Source organism: Octopus bimaculoides, chromosome 1 (assembly GCF_046866305.1).
Source record: "Octopus bimaculoides isolate indiv1 chromosome 1, ASM4686630v1, whole genome shotgun sequence".
In the NCBI taxonomy this organism is placed as follows: Eukaryota; Metazoa; Mollusca; class Cephalopoda; order Octopoda; family Octopodidae; genus Octopus; species Octopus bimaculoides.
Window position 1 is genome coordinate 78,974,533 of NC_142928.1, and position 26,975 is coordinate 79,001,507.

At 34.8% G+C, this 26,975-nt stretch overlaps 1 protein-coding gene across 8 annotated transcripts in view; it reads left to right on the forward strand.

Annotated features, from left to right (window-relative positions):
- The window catches only part of LOC106871456 (protein sidekick-1), a 589,083-nt gene that overhangs the window by 356,522 nt on the left and 205,586 nt on the right, over positions 1-26,975 (forward strand). For all 8 annotated transcript variants that reach the window (XM_089352508.1, XM_089352475.1, XM_089352495.1 and 5 more), the window contains 2 exons: positions 19,971-20,090; positions 25,614-25,781. In XM_089352508.1, coding sequence (XP_089208634.1) covers positions 19,971-20,090; positions 25,614-25,781 — 288 coding nt within the window. The remainder of the gene's footprint in view (positions 1-19,970; positions 20,091-25,613; positions 25,782-26,975) is intronic.

A 26,975-nucleotide genomic window follows, 5' to 3' on the forward strand; every position in this document is an offset into this window, starting at 1 on the left:
CTACGGTGTTGTCACACCCTTTCTCATACTGGTATTTTGCTGGTACTTCTTGAGAATTGTTTTAGGAGTACTTGTGTCTGTGAATTGCTCAGTCACCTATATGTTAATATAATGAGCAAGCCTTTCAGCTGATCAAACAGCTGTATTCTCATTGCCGAAATCAACAGAGAATCATTCACCCATGTATGTGTATATATATTTATATATAAAAAAGAAATGTGGAGATTAACTCCTACTTTTATTCAATATACCGTTGCATATGTTTCATTAACAATAATATTAGTTATATAAGTAAATAATTTGTAAACAGATTACATCACCACATCATCAGAGATTGCTTAACAAACATAGGAAATTTTAAGTATTATGACAACATTTCGATACCAACAAACTTAACATCTGTGTCGGATCTATCTCAACACAGTTATTTGTTGATTCGATATTACTGCTTGAAAGATACTTGAAATGGTTTGCTTGTTATGAAATCTCTGATGATTTGATGATATAATCTGTTTGCAAGATATTTCCTTCCATAACTGATATTAAAACATGCAAGAATGTATAGAAAAAACAGTTATATATACACGAGTGTGTATATATACACACATACACATACATACACACACACACATATGTATATATATATGTGTGTGTGCATATACATATCTATATATGTGTACTCACATATGCTAATGTAATTTGATGTAATATTCTGAAATCTATTTCTAATTGCTCTCCAAATACTTAGAATTTCTATGGAGAACTTTCATAGTTATTGTGGCTTGGTCTTTAAAATCTTTCACCTTTCTGTCTTTTAATACCTTAACTGAGCATGAACATTATTTATAGAATTGAGATTTTATGATGGAGACACGGTGTTGTTAAAGGTTCAAAATTTCATTCATATGTTAACTTTTAAAATAAAATTAAATAGTAAAGAAGACAAAAATGGGTGAGTAAAGTTCTCTTACACTAGAAGTTTTGGGAAGAAAGTTTTTTTTAATTCAGTATGTATGTATGTACAAAGTGTCGAGTAGGCATTTAAAAATAGCGTATTTTAAGAGATGATAGAGAAAACCTGCCAAAATTTGAAACTTCTGAATTAAAATTTCTTAGCAATAAACAATAAGCCGGGTGTTAATATTCAAACGACTATTAAGAAATGATTTAACTTTCAAAAGGCCATTAAGTAAGATGTTAACTCTTTAAAAGAGCATGAAGCAAGGTGTTAACCATTGAAAGACAATTAAGCAAGATTTTAATCATAATAAGAGCATTAAGCAAGATGTGAACTGTGATGAGACAATAAAGAAAATACTGGCCATAAGAAGACCTTTAAAGGAGATGTAAACTCTCATAAAACCTATTTACCAAGTAGGGAATTCTAAATGTATCAAAGAGGCCATATTGCAACATTACCTTACTCCCTGTACCTAAACAACTAGCAGATAAAAACTTTCAATTTTATTATAGATTTTAGGCCTCGCATGGTATGATGATTTTTCCCAGCAACCAGTTATCTACCCAACGCCAAAACTACATCTCAGACTAACCTTTTTCTTCGGGAACAGAAAGTTCCGTTGCTCTAAATACATCTTTACATATTTGGAATTGTGCAGCTACTGCCCAATGATTCTAGATTGCATCCCCAAATTTCTCTTTAGCCTCTCAATTTTAGATTTGCATATATATATATATATATATATATATATATATATATATATATAGGGTTATCCCATAAATAATGTGTTTTGTTTTTATACTTCTTTTATTTTTCAAAATTAAGATAAACAAAGTTCCTTTTAAAATATACTCTCCTTCATCTTCTACAATGCACTTCCATCTATCTGGTAGACCTGTGCGGCCCCTCTTCCAAAATTCACTTGTCTGTGATGAAAAATACTCCTCCAGTACTGTCCTGACCTCGTCTACTGAAGACTGCAGAATAAATGATAATCAAATGGTGGGTGGGGGATCATTTCCCATTCAAACTGCTCCAGCCTTTGGAATGTCCTCCTTGCTGCATGTGGCTGAGCATTATCCTGATGGAAGCAAACCTTTTGTCTTGAAACCAAAGTTGGTTGTTTTTCTTCTAGTGCTGACTTAAGCTGCTCACAGTAGATCTCTTTGTTATCATTTGGTTTGGATTTAAAAAGTTCAAAGTGGACTAAACTTTCATATCCCACCAAACAGATAACAACATCGTATGTGAGTGAACACCTTCTTTAGCCTGTGGTGCCAGTGTTTCTACTTCCTCTACCCACTGTCTTTGGTGCTTGACATTTTTATAGAGAACCTATTTCTTGTCACCAGTCACTATTCAGTCCAAAAAAGGTTCATTCATGAGATCTGACAGCAAAAAAGAGCACACATTCACTCTCTGAGAGTGTAATGGGTGCTTTTACGTGCCACTGGCATGACACTGGGGTGCATTTACGTGCCACTGGCATGGGTGCCAATTTACATGACACCGGTGTCTACCATGACTGTGACTTTGCTCGGCTTGATAGGTCTTCTCATGCACAACATAATGCCAAAGGTCTTGGTCATTGCCTCTGTGAGGCCCAACACTCGAAAGGAACTCAGCCACTTTGCTTCCATGTGGCCCAACATTCAAAAGATGTTCTTTACATGCCACTAGCATGGATACACTTGGCTTGACCAGTCCTCTCAAGCACAGCACATCACCAAAGGTCTCAGTCACAAGTCATTGCCTTTGTGAGGCCCATTGTTCAAAAATCATGCTTCACCTCCACAGTTAGAGATCAGTCCTTCTTTACACGGCTGACCTCATCCATACACATCACATGACCATGCCAGTGCAGTTGTCTCTCCTGCACACCACATCTGATTCCTCTTATGCATAACTTTTCTCTCAAGATGCTTCACACTGACATTGCACATTCAGCAAAGCATACTAGCTTCATTCTTTCAACCCTACACATGTCCTTGACTGTCATAGCCCATGTTTCACTGTCATGCAGCATAGCTGTTCACGCACAGGCATCAAACAATCTGCCTTTCACTCTGAGAGAGAGGCCCTTTGTTGCCAGCAGGGGTAGGAGCTCTCTGAACTCATTCTCACAGCTACACTCTTGGAGCATCCACCTCCACTACTAACTTGATCACCTAGATAACAGAAGCTATCTACTACCTCTAGCTTGCATCCCTGGCAGTTGATGGAGTCTATTTTCTGCACATTTTCAGCATTTATTGCACCTGTGCACGTTCCACATACAAAAGTTAGTTTCTCTGTTAACCTTCTTCTGATGTTGCTGCACCTTTTTATGTGTCCAGAACTTACACTGAGTGCATCTTATGTAGTTTCTACCTGTACCTTTTCTACAGACTGAGCTGGGTCATTTACCTGAAGTGATTTGTAACTTGTCTGCCTTCCTACTTGCTAAGACTTTGGTTTTTGCTAGTTTAACTCTAAGACCCTTTGACTCTAGATCTTGCTTCCATACCTGGAACTTCTTCTCTAGTTCAGGTAGTTATTCAGCTATAAGAGCAAGACCATCAGCATAGAGGTACTCCCAGGGGCAGCCTGTTTTGAATTCCTGTTATTGCTTGGAGGACTATGATGAGCATTGATCCTTAGTGAACCCCTACTTGTACCCTGAATTCCTCACTCTACTTGTTGCCCACCCTCACCAAACTGATAGCTTCCCTGTACAAGGCTTGTAAGGTACTCACCAACCACTCGTCTATCCCTAGTTTCTCCATTGACCACTAGATGAGGGATCTGAGGATTCTGTCAAAAGCTTTCTCCATGTCAACAAAATCCAAGTACAGAGGTTTGTCTTTAGCTATGTATTTCTCCTTTTGTTGCCTTACCAGAAATATAGCATCAGTGGTGCTTCTCCCTGGCACAAAACCAAACCAAACTGCATCTCATCTAAACTAGCTCTCTCCCTAATTAGTTGGGCTATGTCTCTCTGTAACTTTCATCACCTGATCCAACAATTTGATACTTTTGTAATTATTTCTATCTAAGGCATCACCTTTGACTTTGTAGCAGTTGACTATGGTGTTGCTACACCAGTCATTGGGTATGACTCCTTCATGAACCACTTGATTTACAACATGGGTGACTAGATCATAACCCATGCTGGCAGATGTTTTAAGCATCTGAGCAGTGATTTCTGATGGGCCGGGGGCTTCCCTGTCTTCATATCCTAAATCTTTTTATCTACCAGGGTACTATCAATTCAGGTAGCTGGTTCCTCAGTTTGGTCAGCATTTGGCAGACTCTCCTCCTCCCATTTGTTCTCCACATTCAGCATTCAGCAGTCTTTCATAAAGGTATTTCTAAGCATCTTTCTTTGTAGAATCATTAAATGCAAGTGCACCATCATCCCTGTGGACACATTTCTTTCCTATGACATCACAATTTTCTCTCACACACTGTCTTGCAATCTGAAATACTTAAGTTCTTTGGTCCTCACAACGCTGAACATATGTAAACTTCTTTTTTGCTTCTCTCTTGGCTAGATATACCTGCCTCCTAGCTTCCCTTCTGGCTATCTGATACAGTTCCCTGCTGTCCCCACTCTTCCAGGCTTGTTTATTTGCTCTAATGGCCCTGTCTGCAGTATTGTTCCACCACCACGTTACCCTAGGTATGGAAGGGACTTTGTACCAGCCACAGATTTGGTTTGTGGCACTCAGCAAGCTGTCTTTCAGGAATTCCCAGTTGCCTTCTGTCACAAGTTTGTAGCTCCTCCTCCTCTCATCAAATTTCTCAATTAGGATGTCCCTAAATCTCTGACCATAAGAAAGGTCCTTAAGCTTCCTTACACTCATAAAGCAAAATATGCTGAATATGATCCTTTTCCACTTCCATTATACCTTTGGAAAAATAACTGTTAAATTGAACTGCACTCTTCAAACTTGCACTAAGAATAAGGACAAGGTAAAATTACTACCTACTTTTATAGCAAGTTGATGCAGGTAGTTTACCCATCCCCTCCAACTTTTAGTTCATGCAACTGAAAAACTGCATTATTTATGGGATGACCCTATATATATTATATATATATAAATGTCTCTTTTATATCTCTGCCATAATGTTATACTGGTCCCATTCAGCTACAGTGTTCTCTAAAATTCATTTTTAATTGTATAAAAGTGTTTTGTGCCCAGCAGCTGAACACCAGCATGAAATTTCAGAACAGAAGTAAAAGCAGGTATTAAGTATGTACACTATGTTCTATGAGACTCTCTACATATGTGTTCTGGGCACTTTGGTGTTATATATTTATATGAAAAAACACCATGCATCAATACTTTTTACACCATTATATGTTATGTAAGTGCATATGAAAGCAGAGAAAGCAACCAGACCAACAGAGACAGTCACTAAACTACTGAAAATATCTAGCAAAGGAGGGCTCACAGTGATGACTTGTGTAGTCAATGAGATAGCATTAGAAAGGATCAGTGATGCGAATGATACTGGCATAACAGTATCATCAACTGCTACAAGAATAAAGATGTATTCTAACTATAAGCAACTACAGAGGCATCAAACTGTTGAACCAAGTTGTGAAAATAACAGAATTGTGGCATAACTAATCATGATGAAAATTATTTTAGATGGGATGCAGTTTGGATTTATGCCAAAGCACAAAACCACTGATGCTCTTTTCCAAGAGAGTCAACTACAAGAGAAATCTTAAAAAGCAAGCAACTATATCTAACACTGTTGGCATAGAGAAAGCATCCAACAGGACAACCTGCTTTGTTATCTGGTGGTCACTAATAAAAATTGGTAGGCCTGGCTGTTAAGGAGCTCACTTTACAGACATGCAGTTACAGGTTCAGTCTCACTGCATGGCATCATGAGCAAGTGCTTTCTATTCTAGTCCCAGGTTGACCAATGCCCTGTGAGTGAATTTAGTTGCCAGAAACTTGGCGGAAACCTGGTGTGTGTGTGGAGGAGGAGTGTGTTTGTTTCCCTACCTTCACTTGACAACCAGTGTTGGTTTGTTTACATCCTATAATTTAGCAGTTCAGTGAATGGCATAAATAGAATAAAGACCAGACTTATATATAAGTGCTGGGGTTTATTTGCTTGACTAAACTTTTGAAGGTGGTGCTCCAGCATGGCTGCAGTCCAATGACTGAAACAAAGAAAAAAGATAGGTGAAAGGCTTGTGAGAGTCATGCAGAGACTTACAAACGGTTTCAGTAAGGAATGAAGCATGCAAGAAGGTGTCTATCAGGATTCAGTTCTTAACCTCATATTGTTTATTACAGTTCTCCAGGCCATAACAGAGGAATTAAAAATTGACTATCCATGGTAACTTCTCTATGACCTAGTTACTGTAACTGAATCTTTTGAAGAATTACAGAAGAAATTCCAATGTATCAGAAAACCTAATATTGAGAGGTCTTAAAATAAAACTAGCAAAGAATAACTTTAGTTTGTTGGGAAGAAAACTGGTGTCTACTACTGTCAAGGAAGTGACTGTTCAACATACAAGAGAAAGAGGACAGGAATACTACGCAATGTACCAAATATCAGCTCAGGATGTACAAGAGAATTGCAATGAGATGCTAAGCAAGCTGACTGAGGAAAAGGGCTTCATATGCAGCAGAGATGCAGAAGTAGTTAACCTATAAAAAAATTCTTTCAAATACGTGAGGGCTCCCTAGAAATAGCTGGTAGTTTCCATTACTGAGATAACCAAGCATGCAGTAGACAAGGATGTTTCTGAAAGTGTAACAGCTAGAGAAAGATTGAAGAGGGAAAAAGTCTAGGAGTTGTTATTTCTGCAGACTAGGGATTCAGTGTCCAACTAAAGATCAAAAGTGCACAATGCTTCTATACAATGTGAAGTGTTGAAGTGCAAAACATGAGCATTTAATGTAGTGAGTGCATGAACGCTTGAAAGAAAGGAGGGAAGCTTGCTCTACCAGGAGTATTAGGTTAGTGTGCATGAATGACAGAGCAGAAATGAGATCAAAGAAACTCTTGATATACAAACTAATCAGATGTAATTTGCAAGCTGCTAGACTGAGCTAGTATAAGACATGTGATGTATATGGAGGATGACTGTTGGCTAAAGAAATGCCAAGTGATGCAAGTGGTCGGAACTTGTAGAAGAGTCAGATAACAGGAGAGGTGGTAAAAGATGATCTCAGAAAGCTGAAGTTAACTCTAATGAATGAGAGGATGAGGTGTCACAAAACATTTTGTGATGCTCGACTGGGAAAGATCTCCCAAACCATGCAAACATAAGTGTGTGTGTGTGTGTGTACGCACATGCACTTGTGCATGGATACTCTTTTCTGTTTTTAATTATTTGAAACCAGGAGCTAATTTCTAAAAGAAGATACAAATCTGTCATTGGATTGTAAGTAACAAAAACAAACTCATGTTTTAAACTTGAGAAAAGTCTTACATATTTTTACTGCTCCATTTATAAATTGTATTTGTAATCTTTGAATTAGCTGGTTAATTTCTTTTTCTGTGCCTAAGAATGTAGGTCACTTGACAGCCTGAGAAGTCACACCTGTGCTACTCTCTCTCTCTCTCTCTCTCTCTCTCTCTCTCTCTCTCTCTCTCTCTCTCTCTCACACACACACACACACACAATGCACATGCATATATGTGTGTATATATATATATATATATATATATCATCATTGTCGTCATTTAACGTCCACTTTCCATGCTAGCATGGGTTGGACGATTTGACTGAGGACTGGTGAAACTAGATGGCTACACCAGGCTCCAATCTGATTTGGCAGAGTTTCTACAGCTGGATGCCCTTCCTAACGCCAACCACTCTGAGAGTGTAGTGGGTGCTTTTACATGCCACCGGCACGAAGGCCAATCAGGCGGTGCTGGGTAACGGCCACTCTCAAAATGGTGTATTTTACGTGCCACCTGCACAGGAGCCAGTTTGGCAGCACTTGCAATGATCTCGCTCGAATGTCTTTACACGTGCCATCCAGCACAAGTGCCTGGAAATATATATATATATATATACACACACACACACACTTATAAAGGTATATGTACATATACACATGCTTATATATCATCATCATCATTTAACATCTATCTTCCATACTGGCATGGGTTGTACTGTTTGAGAGGGTCCGACAAATCCAAAGACTGGATCATTTGCCAGTGCCTGTTTTGGCATGGTTTCTAAAGCTGGATGCCCTTCCTAATACCAACCACTTTACAGCATGTACATAGCACCAGCACTTGTGGGGTTGCCATGCCACTCGCAAGACTAAAATTTCCTTCAGCTGAGTGGCGCTAGGGTAGAGAGAGAAAGAGGGAAACAAATTCATGTATGAGATGAGGTGTTAAAGTGAGAGAGAAGGGTCCAGAAGCAACAGGTTTCATGCTGTAGAGGAACTACACAGCTACTCACATTACTCTTTACTCTTTTACTTGTTTCAGTCATTTGACTGTGGGTATGCTGGAGCACCGCCTTTAGTCGAGCAAATCGACCACGGGACTTATTCTTTGTAAGCCTAGTACTTATTCTGTCGGTCTCTTTTTGCCGAACCGCTAGGTGACGGGGACATAAATACACCAGCATCGGTTGTAAAGCAATGCTAGGGGGACAAACACAGACACACACACATACATATATATACATATATACGACGGGCTTCTTTCAGTTTCCATCTACCAAATCCACTCAAGGCTTTGGTCGGCCCGAGGCTATAGTAGAAGACACTTGCCCAAGGTGCCACGCAGTGGGACTGAACCTGGAACCATGTGGTTGGTAAGCAAGCTACTTACCACACACACACACACACATGTATAGTTTATACATGTATATATACATGTATAAATTATATAAGTACATGTGTACATTATTTCCCACCTGCCTAACTGTGCATTAAAAAAGAAAGTGGTTTCAGTGTGATTTTCCAGTCACACTATATTTTAGTTTTCACTGAAGATTTTCATTAGAAAAAAAGATTTCCTTTTTTTCCCTTTATTTGTTTTGTGTACCTCTCTCCTACTGTCAAACCCATTTCTGGAAGTTTCATTGCAATATGTATTTATGCATGTGTTGATGTGTATGTAAATATACATGAGTGTATGCAATATGTATATAGATATGTGTGCATAATATGTGTGTGTATATATATATATATATATATATATATATATAAAATATATATATATATAGATATATGAATATCTATTCATATATATATATATATATATATATATATATGAATACATATATATATATGAATACATATGTATGGAGACATATATAATTATGTGTGTGTACATATGCATGTGTATATGTATATATATATATGTGTGTATGTAGATGTGCTTGTGTATGCATGTATATATTCATATGTATATAATATAGATGTATGTATGTATGTATGTACGTATTGATGGGTGGCTGGATAGAGGTGAATGTATGTGTCTGTATACATCATGCTGTTGTATTTTCAGCTTTTCCAACCAGAATGAATCATGTTGCAGCATACTTTGAGACATTTTCGAAATTGAACACATTAGCTGCTGCTGCTGCTGCTGCTGTTGCTAATCGTATTTCAGGTGGGGAATGCATAGAGTGAATATACACTGTAATCTCTAAATGTCAGATGCACTTGCTTATCAATATTAGTATTATTATTAGTATCATCATCAGCATATTCATTGTCATCGTCAACATCATTGTTATTATTATTATTATTATTATCATTATTATTATTATTATTATTATTATCATTATCATTATTATTATTATTATTATTATCATTATTATTATTATCATTATTATTATTATTATTATTATTATTATCATTATTATTATTATTATTATTATTATTATTATCATTATCATTATTATTATTATTATTATTATCATTATTATTATTATCATTATTATTATTATTATTATTATTATCATTATTATTATTATTATTATTATTATTATTATCATTATCATTATTATTATTATTATTATTATCATTATTATTATTATTATTATTATTATCATTATTATCATTATTATTATTATTATTATTATTATTATTATTATTATCATTATTATTATTATTATTATTATCATTATTATTATTATTATTATTATCATTATTATTATTATTATTATTATTATTATCATTATCATTATTATTATTATTATTATTATTATCATTATTATTATTATTATTATTATTATTATTATTATCATTATCATTATTATTATCATTATTATTATCATTATTATTATTATTATCATTATTATTATTATTATTATTATTATTATTATTATTATTATTATTATTATTATTATTCAACTAACTGCTTTCCTGAAAATTGTTTAGTTCCCTCTTGCTAAAAGTCGGAGAATGCATAGTTGAGTGGGTGGACAAAAATAAATATGTGCTTATGTATGTATGTGTGTGTGTGTGTGTGTGTATATATATATATATATGTATATATATATATATATATATATAATATGCATGCATGTGTGAGTGTATATATGTATACACATATGTATATGTATTTGTATATTTGCATGTATGTGTGAGTGTGTATATATATTTTGATGTATAGATATATATATATATATTCTTGCACATGCACACACAGTCACACAGTGATGCACACAGCACCAGTAACAGCAGCAATATTGGTAGAGAGCTTAATATCACAATAGTTCCCCTGGTTTAGTGACTCTTTAAGCTTTATCAGCAGTCAAATTTCCTAGTTTTCTTAACTGTCATTTAGATATAAAAGTTGTTTGTTGGGATTTTTTTTCTTTTTTTTTTTATTCTGCAGCACCATATTTTTATGTATAAGAGACTTTTAGAAAATGTTGTTCTTGTATTTTCTTCATAAAAACTAAGTAAGCAAAAATCTCATTTTATCCTCAATGTTAGTGAAACCTGATTAAAAGCTGTTAATTCCTCATTTCAATTTGTGCTGCTGGTGTTGTAGTTGTTTTTCACTTTGATTTTCTTTCATTTATTATTATTTTTTTGTTTTTTTGATCTTGACTAGAAATTTATCTCAGACAGGAGAGTCAAATGTCACAGGTATTTTTGGTTAAAAGGGATTGCTTTAAAGGTTATATGGAAGTTATTCTATTTATACCAGTTCTTACAGACACTATTCACTGTAAACTTTGTTAGGATTATTTATACATTATACTTCCAATCAAACCAAAGAAAATTTTTATTATGCAGGAAAACATTCTTCTATTTTTTTTTTTCATTTTTATTTATTTTTTTGTATTTTAGAAATTCTATGTTCTGGTGACAGACTTGATCATTGCCCAGTTTAACATAGAAACCTGACTCTTGATTGTTTTTAGTAGAACCCCCTTTGTTTTAAGCATTCAAACCAAGTCTTCATTTTCTTTTTTTTTCTTTTTTTTTTTTTTGAACCCAGAATGTAAAGATCCACAACAGACCTCTAAGCTTCATACAACCACATCTGATGCTCTAACAATTTTGATTGTCCACTACCCTTGAACGGTACATTTATTTAGCAATACCAGAAAGATAAAAGCAAAGTTGATCTCCGTGGGGTTTGAACTAAGAAAGCAAGAAACTAAAATTAGTGTCATAGGCTATTTTGTCCAGTATTCTAACAACTCTGCCAATTTACCACCTGAGGATAATATAATATTCCTCCCTTTCTCTTACAACTCTCAGACTCTGTACAAGGATCATAGGCATTGCCTTATCTCTGACTGTATGAAAAATTCTTTTTTTCTTTTAATGTGTTTATTGTTTCTTGGGAACATCTCTTATGTCCTGGCATCTTCTCCATTGAATTCTTGGAGGAACTTTCATTGAGTCTTAGAACACACCTGTTCTTCTTCAGAAATATCTTCCTGTCTTTTTAAGAGATTTTCCATGTCTCGTTAGGATCTTATTTTCATTACTGAGAGCAGGTTATGACGTGTTTATTGCTATGTATTGACATGCATATATGCATACATACAAATATATCTGTGTGTGTGTGTGTGTGTGTGTGTGTACATACATACATACATAAATAAAATTATAAATATATTGGGGAAAAGAGTAATTAAATAAAAATGTTGCTAAATGATTTACCCAAAAGTGTTGTTTTGTAGTAAAAAGTATCGTAGCCTTCCAATTTATTGATAAAAGATAGCATGAAGAAGTGAGAATTTATATTCTCTGACTTTTCCCATCTGTCATTCCCTGCTTGCAATTTGGTTTTTACAGCAGAATTACAAACTGGCACTAGAATTTGTATTTCTGTCAGTCATGTAAAGTGAAGCAGGTAAAATTATGTGCACCTTCATCAGAGACAACCCAATTTCTATGCAGACAGTTCTAACTGTAGAATAAATTTTATGCTGTGCAGGAGAAGTAGAGTCTAAGATTTTGGGAAAAGCACTTCATTAGAGAGAGAGAGGGGTGGTTAATTTGTTGTAGTGTGACTTGGACTGTTGACGAGGTGTACAATAGTCCAGCACCTTCACTTTACAACTGCTGTACCTCTACAAATCAAAGTAATTATGCATCAAAGCAAAAGTTTATTGTGACTGCCACTGCCTCTTGTAATAATAATGGTAAAAGTGACTACAGTGGTGGTGATGGCAGTGGTAGCTGCTCCCCCTCCTTCATTAAAAATGATGGTGACAACAACAGTTTAGTAAGTAAGGCTATAAACAAGTGCAGGCTACCATACTTGATGCAGTAAGCCAAAAGTGATCTTCAGATCAATTAAATTATAACTGTAACATCAGCACCAATAACATTGCTTTTGATAAGGGACACCCCAGAATTTCAATCAACAGAAAATTAATATAAATCAACAATACCTACAGAAATTTCACCATCATTTTGAAAATATAAAATTGTTGCAAATTTATTGGAAATCATTAAATACATAATTTCTTTTGGAATTGTACTTTTTCTGAAGTGATTAATTCTTAAGATGGATAGGAAATTCATATAGATTGTACTGAAGGGAGAACATCTTGGAAAACTATATTCTTTGTTGTATACTTTTTACTACTTCTACCTTGAGAGTTGTTACCTATTATTTTTATATTTACATCAACAAGTGAATGCAATCTAGAAAGACTACACACAGTTGTCCATGAGAAAATTACTGATTCACTGCTTTTCACTTTTCCAATATAGCTGTTATTAAAATTAAAAATGGAAATATGATTTTAAAATATAATGTACATAGCAAATAATTTAAATGTATTTATAATGTTATTCTATAGAGTATGTATCTATGTTGATAAAACTTTCACTGATGATAATATACTGTGCTGTATCCTTATTTTCGTTCTGAGAAAAGTACATATAGCTGGTCTTAACCCCACAGTCCCAGTTAACAAAACACAGTAGCTGCTGTACTAAGTTGTGCATCTGATAGTGGGGTTCTAGCTTGAGAGTTCCAAGGTTTTGAAGAGTGTTGTATCACTGCTTAGCTACTATTGTTACCAGATCTACTTGGTCCTAGAGTAATAGCACTTGTTAGGCTCCCAACTATGGGTTAACTAACATGTGAACCACTGGGAGTGAAAAACCCTAGTTCTTATTAGAACTTCCTTCTAGGAGAAGGTAAACATCATCATCATCATTTAATGTCCGTTGTCCATGCTGGCATGGGCTGGAAGGTTTGACCAGAGCTGGCAAGCTAGGAAGCTGCACCAGTCTCTAGTCCAATTTGGCATGGTTTCTATGGAGGATTACCCTTCCTAACACCAACCACCCTACAGAATGTGCTGGAAGCTTTTATGTGGCACTGTAAAAGTACTTTTACATGGCGTCACATGGGCACTTTTATGTGACACCATACACATATTAAAAATCCTGAAGTGCAAGTAGTATCTGGTTGTTTCAACCACTGTTTTGCTACTGGTTTTATAGCTGATTGTGCTGAGATGCAGGTTCAGTGCTGTGTCACACTATCCACTCCAAAGAACATCTTGGAAAACTATATTCTTTATATACATTATATACTTTATCCACTCAAAACAAATTCATGGACTCTCAAAACATTTGCATGGACTTACTGAGTTTAGGAAGTAGTCTTACTCAGTGAAAGTTGACTTCCACTGTATGTATTAGTCACACTTAAATTTTGAATATTTTTCCCCCAATTAATTTTCTTATGAATAATATAAATAATGTAAATGTTGTATCTATGATTATGTCTTTGATTTAGTTCCATAGCTTATCAGTCAATTAATTGCCTTATGAATAAAACACATCTTGTGTGTATAACAAATTATGTCTTCAATTTTGTTCCACTGACAAGCATTACATACGTAAACTATAACAGAATGATATTATAGATTATACAGAAGATAGTGAGTCATATGTAATAGCTAATGTGACAACTCCAAACAGGTTTTAGTCTTGTTGGAACTCTTCAGTGAAGTACAATTAATACATGGTTATCTAACCATAACACAATTTACAGTGTTGATAGTTTTGTTGTGAAGAAAATTAATTGATGAACAGTTTAAAATAGGGGCATTGGAATATATTGCATGGTGCTTTTTGCATGGATACAGTAAAGTACTACTTACTACACTTGATACAGTGAGCCAAAAATTAATTTTAACTAACAAAATCTATAAGTGTAATGAGAAAATTCTTTGGCCACCTACCGTCAAAGATTATTTTTCACCAGTGGCAAGGGGAGAGAACTCCCAGTATTTCAGTTGACCAAATATTGAATTATGTAAAGGCACCTTGAAATTTTCCCGTGTCATTATCATAATTTGCATAAGGGTCATGAATTAACAGACCTATTAAAGTGTTCAGTTGAATGATTCACAGCATTTGCTTCAACTCTATGCACCCTGACTTCAAATCCTATCAAGTTTAACTTTGCCTTTCATCTTTCTGGGATCAATAAAATAAAATATCATTCAAGAGCTGGAACTACTGGTATTGACTAGTCCCTTGCCCTAAATTTCATGCCTTTTGTTTTATATAAGAAACCATCATTATAAATTGCCTAATTAAAAAATTTTCTTCTCTGGAAAACTTTCAACTCTGCATCACTGTAGTTGAATAATTTTATATTGACTGTTCCTTGTCATGGAGATCCAATAAGAAGATCAGATCAAGCCCACTTCTCCAAATGCATAGTTCAATTTAATTTTTGGCCAGTTGTAATTCTGTGAGTTTTTCAACTTACCCCGTTTGAGAAACAGTTTACGTTGGCACTGAGAAATTTTCTTTTCATTTTAAAATTATTTTCAGCTCATGTCAAGTACGGCAGTCAGCACATAAATATATGTTCTTCATACACAAGGCACCATTGGCTTGTGTTCCAGAGTTACTATAAACAAATGGTTTGGTTGTGTAGGTTAAAAAAAATGGATAAAATATGGAATGCTACCTGCAGGAGAGACATATAGATAAGGATTTAGCTAAAGATCTTTAACTTTGAATTGCATGAAGTATTTAAGACTGCAACTCACAGTGGGCTGCCATTTAGGATGTCATTGGGGAGCACAGTCTGAAGTGACACGAGCATATCTGTTCTCAGTGAAAGGACAATGCAGCATTCATTTAAGAAATTTGTAGAGGAAATTCAATTTAAAGAACTCCACTTGCAATTTCTGACTGCATATGCAGTAAGTCTATTAGTATAGCATGAATTTCACAGAACACAAAAAACTGGAGAGTGGTCAATCATACTGCATAACTTTCCAATTTATGACAAGTGAAAAGTATTAGTTTTACATTTGTTTATTTATTATCTCATGCCTGCCTGTTTACACCCACTGCCATACCAAATGAAATTTAGTATTAGTAAAAAAACAAAAACAAGACAAATAAAAATATTATTGTTTTACTGTATCAGTGATTTTCATAGTCATAATTCAATTACATAATTGCAATTAAGATATCATCCAAGATTATGCAGATTAAGAAACCCAGCACAAGCTGGACTTGACAACCTTTCTTTCCAGTTGTTTCAGATATGTAGGTAGTTGCTACAGCCAAAATGTTTAATAAACAACTCCTGGTGGTGTGTTGGGCAATCCCAGGTCTGAGAAAGTTATCTTCGCTTTTACTTTAGAACAATAGAAGGAATTTAAGAAAATGTACTCGATCACCCACCATTTAGCTACCATTAATATTACTTGCAATTGTAAATGCAAAGTAGCATTTATTAAGTGGATTATAATTATGGTTGTCTGGTTTTTCTAGACATGGCATTTTAGAGCTCTGAACAATGTTTTAACTTTCAGAAACATACTGCAGAGTTAACTTCAAACAAAGACAAGATATTGTGTGTATATGTTTGTGTGTGTGTGTGTGTGTGTAAGTATAGTAAGGAAGCAACTAAATATCAGTGGTAGTGAATACACTAATAAATGTATATTATAAACATGGGTGGCTGATAGTTACTGGCTAAAAGGAAAAAAAAAGCTGACTGTAATAGGTGCCTACTTGCACCAAAAAGCAAAAAGTTGGAATCATCTATTGCCATAGGCTGATATTGATGGTACAAGATAACAAAATAGAAGAGGAAGAAAGAAATATTTAAGATTAATCAGTTCAGTGAAATCTAAGAATAGTGGAATTCATTGATGAGATGAACCTTGGATCATAACATATGAAGTCATACTCTATTGTTGACCTCTCTGATCGATATCAGTAAGGAAAATAGATAGTAAACAATGGTGGTGGTTATGATGATACAATTAAATTTAATTTTGCAGACTATTAAACCTCATCATTAAAGATGAAAAAGTGGTTTTATTTTTACATCTACACTGTAGATGTAAATATTGAACCATTTTCTGTATCTAAAGATGAGGTTAATAGTCCGAAAAATTATAATTGTATTAACAATAACTCATCTTAGAGATTTCAACATTAAATGATGATGATAATTAAATTATGTTTATCCAGGCCTGTTTTAAATTACTTGTTTTATTGAATAATTTGACTGATATTTTCTGAAACAGATGGGTGAAAACTGTCATTTTCTGGTTCAAATTATAGGACTATAATTTAGAGAATTTACAGTTTATACTCCACTTTATTATTATTATTATTATTATTATTATTATTATTATTATCATTATTATTATTATTATTATTATTATTATTATTTTCTTTTCTAGTTGTTAAGAATTGTAAGTGTAACAGTGTCTCTAACCAAATTTGATCCAGACACAATATAGGTTGTAAGTTGGTAGAGTCATTAGAGCATCAGGTGAAAGAACTTGCAGGGTTTATCCCAACTCCTGTTGTGTTTTCAAATCCCACCAAAGTCAGTGTAGCTTTTTATCCTCTTGAGTCAACAAATAAAGTACCAGACAAAGTTTGTGACCTGATAGAAGTAGAAGAGTAGTATCATTATTAGGACAGTGGGTGAGCAGAGAACAGAGCATCAGAATAAATGCCTGCAGTATTTGTTTTGATTCTTGTACTTTCTGAGTTCAAATACTACCAAAACCAATTTAACTATTCATCCTTCCAGAGTCAATAAAATAAAGTACCAGTGAAATACCATATTCTGCAGTCTGGAAGACGCTCTTTTTGTTAAGAAAAAGAAACCTTGAAAATTACCATTTGTCTTCTGTGATGCTAGTTAAGTTTTTGCTGTGATTTTCTGAAGTCAATGGGAGGTAGTTTGTAGGAGTTGCAGTCAGATGCCAGTAGCTGATAGGTGGTCAACAGTGGTAAATGTGGTATGGTCACCATGGTATGTCACGTGGATAATTGCTGTGTGGTAAGATCACCATGGTGTCTTAGTTGGATAATTGCTGTGTACAACAATAAATAACTGACCACAAACCACCAGGTAGGTGGTCATTATCTGGTGATTTTACTCAAAGATGGATATGAGCACTCTACTGGTTTACCCACCAATTTTGTCTGACAACAGACATTTAGCATATGCCCACCAAGAACTGCTTGGTCACATACATGGGGCTTTGATAGGTATGAAAAGATTTTTTTTCCTAGGATTACATTTCCCTAATTAGAGTACATCTTCCACAATTCAGTGTCTACAATGCTGCAAAATATGACACTGGAGTCAATGCTACCAACTAACTCACTTACCTCAAAATTTCTAGCCCTGTGCTTAAATTAGAAACCATTAGTCAATAACATAAAGTAGCAGTCAAGTAGTGGAGTCAATGGTATCAGCTAATCTACTCCCTCTCAATATTGCTAGCCTTGAGCCTAAATCATGAATACTATTAGGGTGGCATATTGATGGGATCATTAGAGCAGCGTTTCTCAACCAGGGTTCCACAAAAGGTTCCGAGGGATTCCCTGAGAAAGTGTGAGATAAGCTAATGCTAATTTCATGATCATAATATTATTATACACGCACAACATATTGTTGGTTATTGTAATTTAGACATCAACCTATATAAGCTATTTTGTTATCAGAAATATATAACAACCATTGGGGATATATTTAGTGATGTCTGTAATTTATGAACACCCTATATATATAAAGTGTGTGTGTATATATATATATATATATATATATATATAGGTTAAAATAAAGTACCAGTAAAGTACTAATAAAGTACTAGGGTCAATCTAGTCAAAAACCTCAACTCCCCTGAAAATTCAGGCCTTATGCCTATGCTAGAAACAGCCGTTATTATCATTTCAGAGTGATAGAATTGGCAGAATCATTAGATCCTCATACAAAATACTTTGCCTTTGTTCCCTCCTGGGTTAATAAAATGAAGTACCAATCAAGTACTGGGCTAGATGTAATCCAGCTCCTATTTTAAATGCAATTAATGGAGTTTGTTAAATTATGTAACAGTTCTCACAATGAGGTGTTAGCACTGTTGTTGCTACTGCTTAGTTTCAGCCCAATCCTGATCAAGCAGACTTATTATCAAAGCCTTTCCAGCCGTGACCACCCTATTTTTTGTTGCAGACTTGCCTTAAACTACATTATCCAGTGAGTCCTGTTTTTGTTCGTTTTGAGGGTTTTTTTTTTTTAAGACGAGGTTTGTGGTTTACAAGACTGTTATTTCTAGCAAATTAAGAGACTACATAAAGGCTCATACATTGGTTTGTGCTGTTTTTATTGTTGTTTAGCCCCAGGTCAGACCTGACTGAGAAAATCTATAACGAAAAGCCTTCCAGCAATGATAATTCCATTTACTTCCTTTATTCTTTTTTTCTTTTTTTATTTGCAAACATATTGTATCTAATACATTATCACAAGTAGTATTAGATGTCATTTTTAAGACTGTGCAGTATGATTTCAGGGAAATTAGGTAGTTATTTCTAGCAGTCAAATGGCCATATAGAGACTGCTTTGTTGGCTTGTTTCCGTTTTTTCTTCTTTTTTTTTCTTCTTGGTGGGCCTGGTGGAAGATGTTCTGTCCATGGCTTTCACAGGCCCTTCTCTAAAATTGACAAGGCAAGACTCATGCTGAGGGAGTTCTGCAGAAGTGACATTTTGGAGCAAGAGGAATTGGTCTAGCTGTTTGTGAAGAGCCTGAGGGTTGTACACAAAATGAGTGACAAGAAAAGTAACAGTTGAATGAGTTGGCATGTCTGAGTGAGTGTGGAACAAAACCTAGCAGTTTGGAGGAACTGAGACCATTAAAGCATTGGTAGACAGCAAACTTGTCTCCTTTCATAGACACATTCCAGCCTTTGGATTATATTGTTATAATAAGCACTGTACAACAAACAGTAAGAGACGAATGAAATGAGGCTGTGAAGGTTGGCCATTTTATCCATTTGAATCTTATTCGTTTCACTTACAAACTATTACCCTTGAGAAAGGCCTGAACACCACACATTCTTATTCTCCTTCCCTATAAATTTATAACTACTGTGCTTAGAAAATTAAACCATGATCTACACAGAAATAAATTTGAAACCTATTGCTTTAACCTTTGTTTATATGTTGCTTTTTCTCTTTTTCTTTCAGAATGAAATACTGTTTCTTTTATCTTTATTCGCTTTAACTATTTTAAAAAATTTTACTTCAGGTTCACCTCCAGAAATGCTAGGATCAAAATTAATCAATCAAACTGTTTGGGAAGGATCAGATGTGCGACTTACAGCTAATGTTAAAGGAGCACCAGGCCCAAGTGTTATTTGGTCCCGTTGTGAGTATCTCTCTTCTCGGTTTGTCATTTGGTCAGAATAATTAATTCTTACCTCATTTTTCATGCCATTTGCTGTCAGTGATTCGTTTGTTTGCTAGAAGTATGAGCTTTGAGTGAAACTAATTTCATTACTACAGGTGATTTTTTTTTTTTTTTTTTCATTATTTGTTTATTACCTGCTGTAGTAAATGTTACCATGATGATAGTTATAATATGGCTTCAGCCCATTTGACAATATTGCCATATTATATCAGTGGGATATATTTGTAAAACTTACTCTTCGATATTTTATAGGTTTCAATGTGTATATGTAATGTAGATAAATGAAATAATGTATGTATATATGAACAAGCATTATGTCTCATTTGCAGTTTCTTCTCAGATAAATTATGAGCTTGGTTTGCATCATCTCCTCTTCAACATGGTCAGGTAGTTGCAACAACTGATAACATTATTTTCCATGCCAAGTCTCCATAACTAGATCTGAATGCAAAGTACTATATATATAAATATAATTAAGGGATCAGCAAAATATTTGCTTCACCATATACCGAAGTTCAAAAAATAGCAGCTAAAAAAGCTGAGAATCTCACAGATAGCATCACTTGTAACTCACAAAGGCAAAAACAAGAAGAAAAAACAATCTGAATTGGTTAGTTTTTCATTGTTTTTTCTTCTTGTTTTTGCCTTTGTGAGTTGCAAGTGATGCTATCTGTGAGATTCTCAGCTTTTTTAGCTGCTATTTTCTGAACTTCGGTATATGGTGAAGCAAATATTTTGCTGATCCCTTAATTATATTTATAAATATATGAACTTTTGAATAAGTTCTCAACCAATAATGGTGGTTTCATACCGATGGGCTTGGTAAAAATTATCAATTATTAATTGATTTATTAATTAATAAATTGATAATCCTTTACCCTTTTAATTTGTATATATATATATATATATATATATATATATATATATATATATACACATATATGAGCTGTTACAACACTGGGTCCTATCAGTTTAGGTCTCAAAGGGCCCACAACTTTTGAACATGAGATCTTTGTGGTGTAGCTGTGAATGTTTGCAGGGAACATTTGGACAAATTTTTGTCTGAAGTACCAGATTGACTCATATTACAACAGGAAACACAAAGAAGAGCAGCTCTGTTCAGTTTGCTACTTCTCACCAGGAGCAGTTCTGGAAAGAAAGCAGAGAAATGAGTGTGAAATAAAACCACTCATACAAAAGGTAGTGTCCAGCATAGCTGCAGCCTTTGGCTGATACCAGTAAAAGTAATGTATACACACACACGCATACGTAAAAGCCAACCACACTTGTGTAGGCACGTTGACGGTGTTATGTGCGTATGCATTTTTCCTCTCAAAATTCCTACTGTAAAATCAGATTGTGTTCACTGTACTGATGTGAGTATATGTATGTATGTGTAAAAGTATATGCACACATGCATGCTAACATACACACAGATGTTTAGATGAGATGTACAAATGAGAGAAGAAAGTACTCAAAACACTGGGTAGATTTTATTCATTTGTTTATATAAGAAGCTGAAGGCACACTCATTGCTTGCACATTCTTCAAGATGACTAGTGAGAGATTTAGGTTCTAACCAGATAGAATTTGTTCACTTCTTTCTCTTAGCATCATTGATCAGTTTGTTGGCTGTGTGTGTACATGTGTGGCAACATAACAAAAATTCCTGCCATATTTAGATATTGTTGGTGTTGCTGTTTAGAAAGTGATGGATCTTTAGAGCATCAAGCAAAATGCCTTGCTGTATTTATTCCAGCTCTGTATATCCCCAGTTCAAATCCTACTAAGTTCAATTTCCCCTTTCATCCTTTCAGGCTCAGTAAAATAAATCTTTTCCCCTAAAATTTGCAGGCTTTGTGCCTGAATTAGAAGCAGAAGAAAATCAATATAGCTTAGTTCAATATCAGCCTTCATCCAACAGATCTATGATCAAAGGAAGTCTGACTATGATAATCCCACCTTTTTTGTATACTCAGTACTGCATTGCCCTTTCGTTTTTTAAGATAGATTTCTTTATTAGCCATGTAGTAGTAAGTAGGATGTCATTTGAAAGACATTTGGCAGTTGTTTCTCGTAGTTTTAGTGACAAAGCAAAAGTGGTTTCCTCATAGATTCATATATTTAAATGATGCGGCTGTTGTTTAATTAGCTTTGAGTGAGCTTTGATGTAGTAAAGCCTATGGCTGTAGGCAGACCTGCCTTCTTTTCCTTGTAATATCTAGACATAACATTACATACTATTTGTAAATGAGTGTCACCATCATACAAGCAATATCCTTCATTTGCTGTCCTCATTGAAAATATGTCCAGTCATTGTGCTGTTCATTGTTTGAAGAAATATTAGTTTGCTTTGAAACAGGTAAAAGTTGGTGACAAGAAGACAACTGGGCATAGTGGTTAGTGCAGGGGTTTAATGGGAAGGTTGACTTCAACAGGGGTAATGGAAAGTAGAGAAGCAAGTGGGTGGAAAAAGTACAAGACGAACCAGCTGCAAGGCCATAAAGTAGCAATAAAAAAGGAGAGAGAAATGATAAATGATACAGCATGTTTGGGAAGCAAAGGCTGGAGCATGTCTATTTGTAATTTAATGCCAATAAATGGCCTGTCTTTCGATGCTGCCCAGAATGTGTACATAGTAGTCATCCCATCCTAATTGTGGAAGTAATACTCCATTGTAGATCTCACTTGGACCTTGGAGATGTGTCAGCAGCTGTTGGAGGCTGGAATGTCCTCTGGCCCTGAAGAGTAGAGCTAGTCATGGGATGCAATCCAAGCTATGCTAAGGATGTGCTTTTGGCAGGAGAGAGCCTTAGTGATAATGAAGCTTAGCATATAGAGTCAGTGCAAGAGCTCCAGCTGAGTGTAGTACATGTTATATGGGTAACTTTGTATATACCAATTGTCTTCACTGCCTATTGTGGAGGCGCAGTGGCCCAGTGGTTAGGGCAGCGGACTTGCGGTCATAGGATCGCAATTTCGATTCCCAGACCGGGCGTTGTAAGTGTTTATTGAGCGAAAACACCTAAAGCTCCACGAGGCTCCAACAGGGGATGGTGGCGAACCCTGCTGTACTCTTCCACCACAACTTTCTCTCACTCTTACTTCCTGTTGTATCTGTAATTCAAAGGGTCAACCTTGTCACACTGTGTCACGCTGAATATCCCCGAGAACTACGTTAAGGATACACGTGTCTGTGGAGTGCTCAGCCACTTGCATGTTAATTTCACGAGCAGGCTGTTCCGTTGATCGGATCAGCTGGAACCCTCGACGTCATAAGCGACGGAGTGCCAACAACAATAGAAATTTCTATATCTCTTCCATCTTGGTATTATCACTAAACCTGAACAAACTGAGTCAATACCTATGTAGATAAGAGACAATGTGAGCTTTGAAATATAATAATGTAAAAGAAAAGAGGTCAAAAGCAAAGATTTAACTGTATTTATATAAGAAGACAAATGTAGAAAGATATAAAAGGAAAATTAAGGCAAAATATTATAAGGAAAATGTCAAATAGATTTACATGTGTGTCTATGACTAAGATTAATTATTCAAAAAATACAAAAAAATATTTTAACTAGTTGTAGAAGTTTTTCTACATAACAAAGGCAAAAAAACACCACAGTGAAAAGAATTGTTTAAAATAAATAGAATTTACTTATCACACTAATTTTAATTGTGTTTTAATTTGAGGAGTAACATTTGGTAAAGCAAGTCTGAAGCAAAATGATATCTACATTACAAAAAGAAAATATAAAACTACTGAAAAAAAAAATCTATAACTGTCTAGACAGACAAAGTAAGTAAAATGGTATTGGAAAAATTTAGAACTAAATAGATTTATACCTCTCATTGTGTAATTCAGGATAAATGTTTTCAACTGCATAAACATATACAAAGTTGTTTCAACTATATACACACACACACACACACACACTTAATGTGTGTGTGTATATGTATATATATATATATATATATATATATGATGTACACAAACCTATTATGAGCTAGCTTCATTTACATATGTGCATATATATATATATATATATATATATACAGCTTAATGTTTTTATTTTTTTTATTGAAAACAGGTTAAGAAAATAATTTTGAGTATTTTGTAACTCATTCACACACCTATATCAACACCAGTTTATGTGTGTGTGTTTTTACATTTGCATAGGTTAGATAGCTTTTGTCCAACACAATGAATTTCTGTTTGTTATAGTTTCATATCATCCCATGTCATCACCTTTATGATGTTCAGTATTCTGGAAGACCTCGTCTACATTATTTTCTCCAGTCATCCTCTTTCAGATGTTCCTTTCTCTTATTCTATATGGCACTTCACACAACTATTATCCTTCATACATGTATTATGTCTAAACCAATGCCATGACTGATTTCTCTTACTCCAGTTATGTCCATGTTTGCCTATGTCTATTGGTCTTTGGTTAAAGAGACAATTCCTTTATTTATAACTGAAATAATGACTTCCTGAACTGTTTATGTCCTGTTCTTACTCTAGCTATAGTGCCACCACACCTCTCACCTTCATTGCTGATTAGATCACCAAGATAACAGAATTTGTCAACTACTTCTCACAAAACTAAACAATTTGAACAAAAATAATTCTGTGGGTGATATTACTGCTATCTAGTTCTGGGCATCTGCTTCTTACAACAAAAGCAACTTGTTATAATGACACATTAATGTTATCAAATGATACTGTTTTCAAAGCTAGCAGGAGCTTCACATGCTCGAGTTATATTTTTTTGCCAAAAACAGGAACCATCCTAAAGTGAACACAATAATTCAAAGATAGGTTGATCCATTCGGGAAAGGCTTTGATCAAGGTTTTCCTGGTGTGGTTGTACTGACCATCATTCCCAGTCCTTTTTCTCAAAAAAATTGGTTCTCTGGAATTTTCTCCCACAAACAAGCGCATGAGTAGCTGTGTGGTAAGTAGCTTGCTTACCAACCACATGGTTCCGGGTTCAGTCCCACTGCGTGGCACCTTGGGCAAGTGTCTTCTACTATATCCTCGGGCCGACCAAAGCCTTGTGAGTGGATTTGGTAGACGGAAACTGAAAGATGCCCATCATATATATGTACATATATATATATGTATGTGTGTTTGTGTGTCTGTGTTTGTCCCCCCACCATCGCTTGACAACCGATGCTGGTGTGTTTACATCCCCGTAACTTAGCGGTTCGGCAAAAAGAGACCGATAGAATAAGAACTAGGCTTACAAAGGATGAGTCCTGGGGTCGATTTTCTCGACTAAGCGCGGTGCTCCAGCATGGCCGCAGTCAAATGACTGAAACAAGTAAAAGAGTAAACATACTAGACTGTTACCAGTGAACACCTGTAGATGTTGATTTGCAAAAATCTAGTTTGCTTGATGTGGGCTGTTGTGGAACTAAAAAACATTTAAAAAATGATAAATATTAACTTTAATATTTTTCTTGAATTTTCAGATATTGGTAATGACTGGGAAAACATTAGCAGCACAGGTCGTTTACAGTTGGTTCAACCTGACCTCTTACTTATCACTAACAGCAAACCGGATGATACGGGCGTCTATAAGTTTGTTGCATTCAATGAGATGGGAATCGTCCAATCTAAAATGTTTCTTAATGTTAAGAGTAAGTGATATTAGTTTTTGAAGCCTTTACACTAAAATCTGATACATATTGAAATAGAGGTAAAAATATTATATATAAAAATGATAGATAGATAGATAGATAGATAGATAGTATGTGTGTGTGTATATATATATATATGTGTGTGTGTGCATGTGTGCATCTATTTATTTGTTTACGAGCAGCCTTACCAATGGGGAACTCCGTCAGATTCAGGGAGTCTAGTGAGAGAAGCAAGACTATTCATCAGAAACAAATAACTCCTATACATATTGATGTGCATACATGTTCAAAAGGCAATGGGTAGCCAGGCATCACTAGTGGTGCATCTTCAGCTGCTCTGTGTGTGTGTGTGTGTGTGTTTATTTACACATGGCTGCATAGTTATGAAGTATGCTTCCCAACCATCTGGTTGTGGGTATAGTCCCACTGCATGACAGCTTTTAGGCAACTGTCTTCTATTATAGCACCAGGCCAACAAAGGCAATCTGCGCTGATTTGGTTGACAGAAACTGAAAGAGACCTGTTGTATGTTTGCATGTATCATCATCATCATCATCATCATCATTTAACGTCCACTTTCCATGCTAGCATGGGTTGGACGATTTGACTGAGGACTGGTGAACCGGATGGCTACACCAGGCTCCAATCTGATTTGGCAGAGTTTCTACAGCTGGATATATATATATATATATATATATATATATATATATATATATATATATATATATATATATATATATATATATATATATATATATGGATATATATATATATGTATGTATACATACATATCTAAATATATGTGTGTGTGTGTGTGTGCATACATACATGCAATCATACATATACATAGATATCTCTATATATATAAAATTATTTGTCCTGTCTGTCATGAGTTAACATGTAATTTTTATTTTCATTTTGGATTGAAAGCGATATATAATATTTTCTCAAAAGTAATCTTTCTTTCTGTAGTCAACTATAGTAACAGACATTTTATACCACCACCACATCATCTCATTTTGTATATGAATCTCTGTGTGTTTGCATGTTCATTGCATACGAGATAGTAAAGGACATTTTATACAACACATCTCTATCATTCTATTTTCATTCTGTCAATCATCCTGTCTAGCATTTACCATTGTAACCATGTCTGGTCCCCAAAAAATTATTACAGCTCCTTTCATTGTTTAG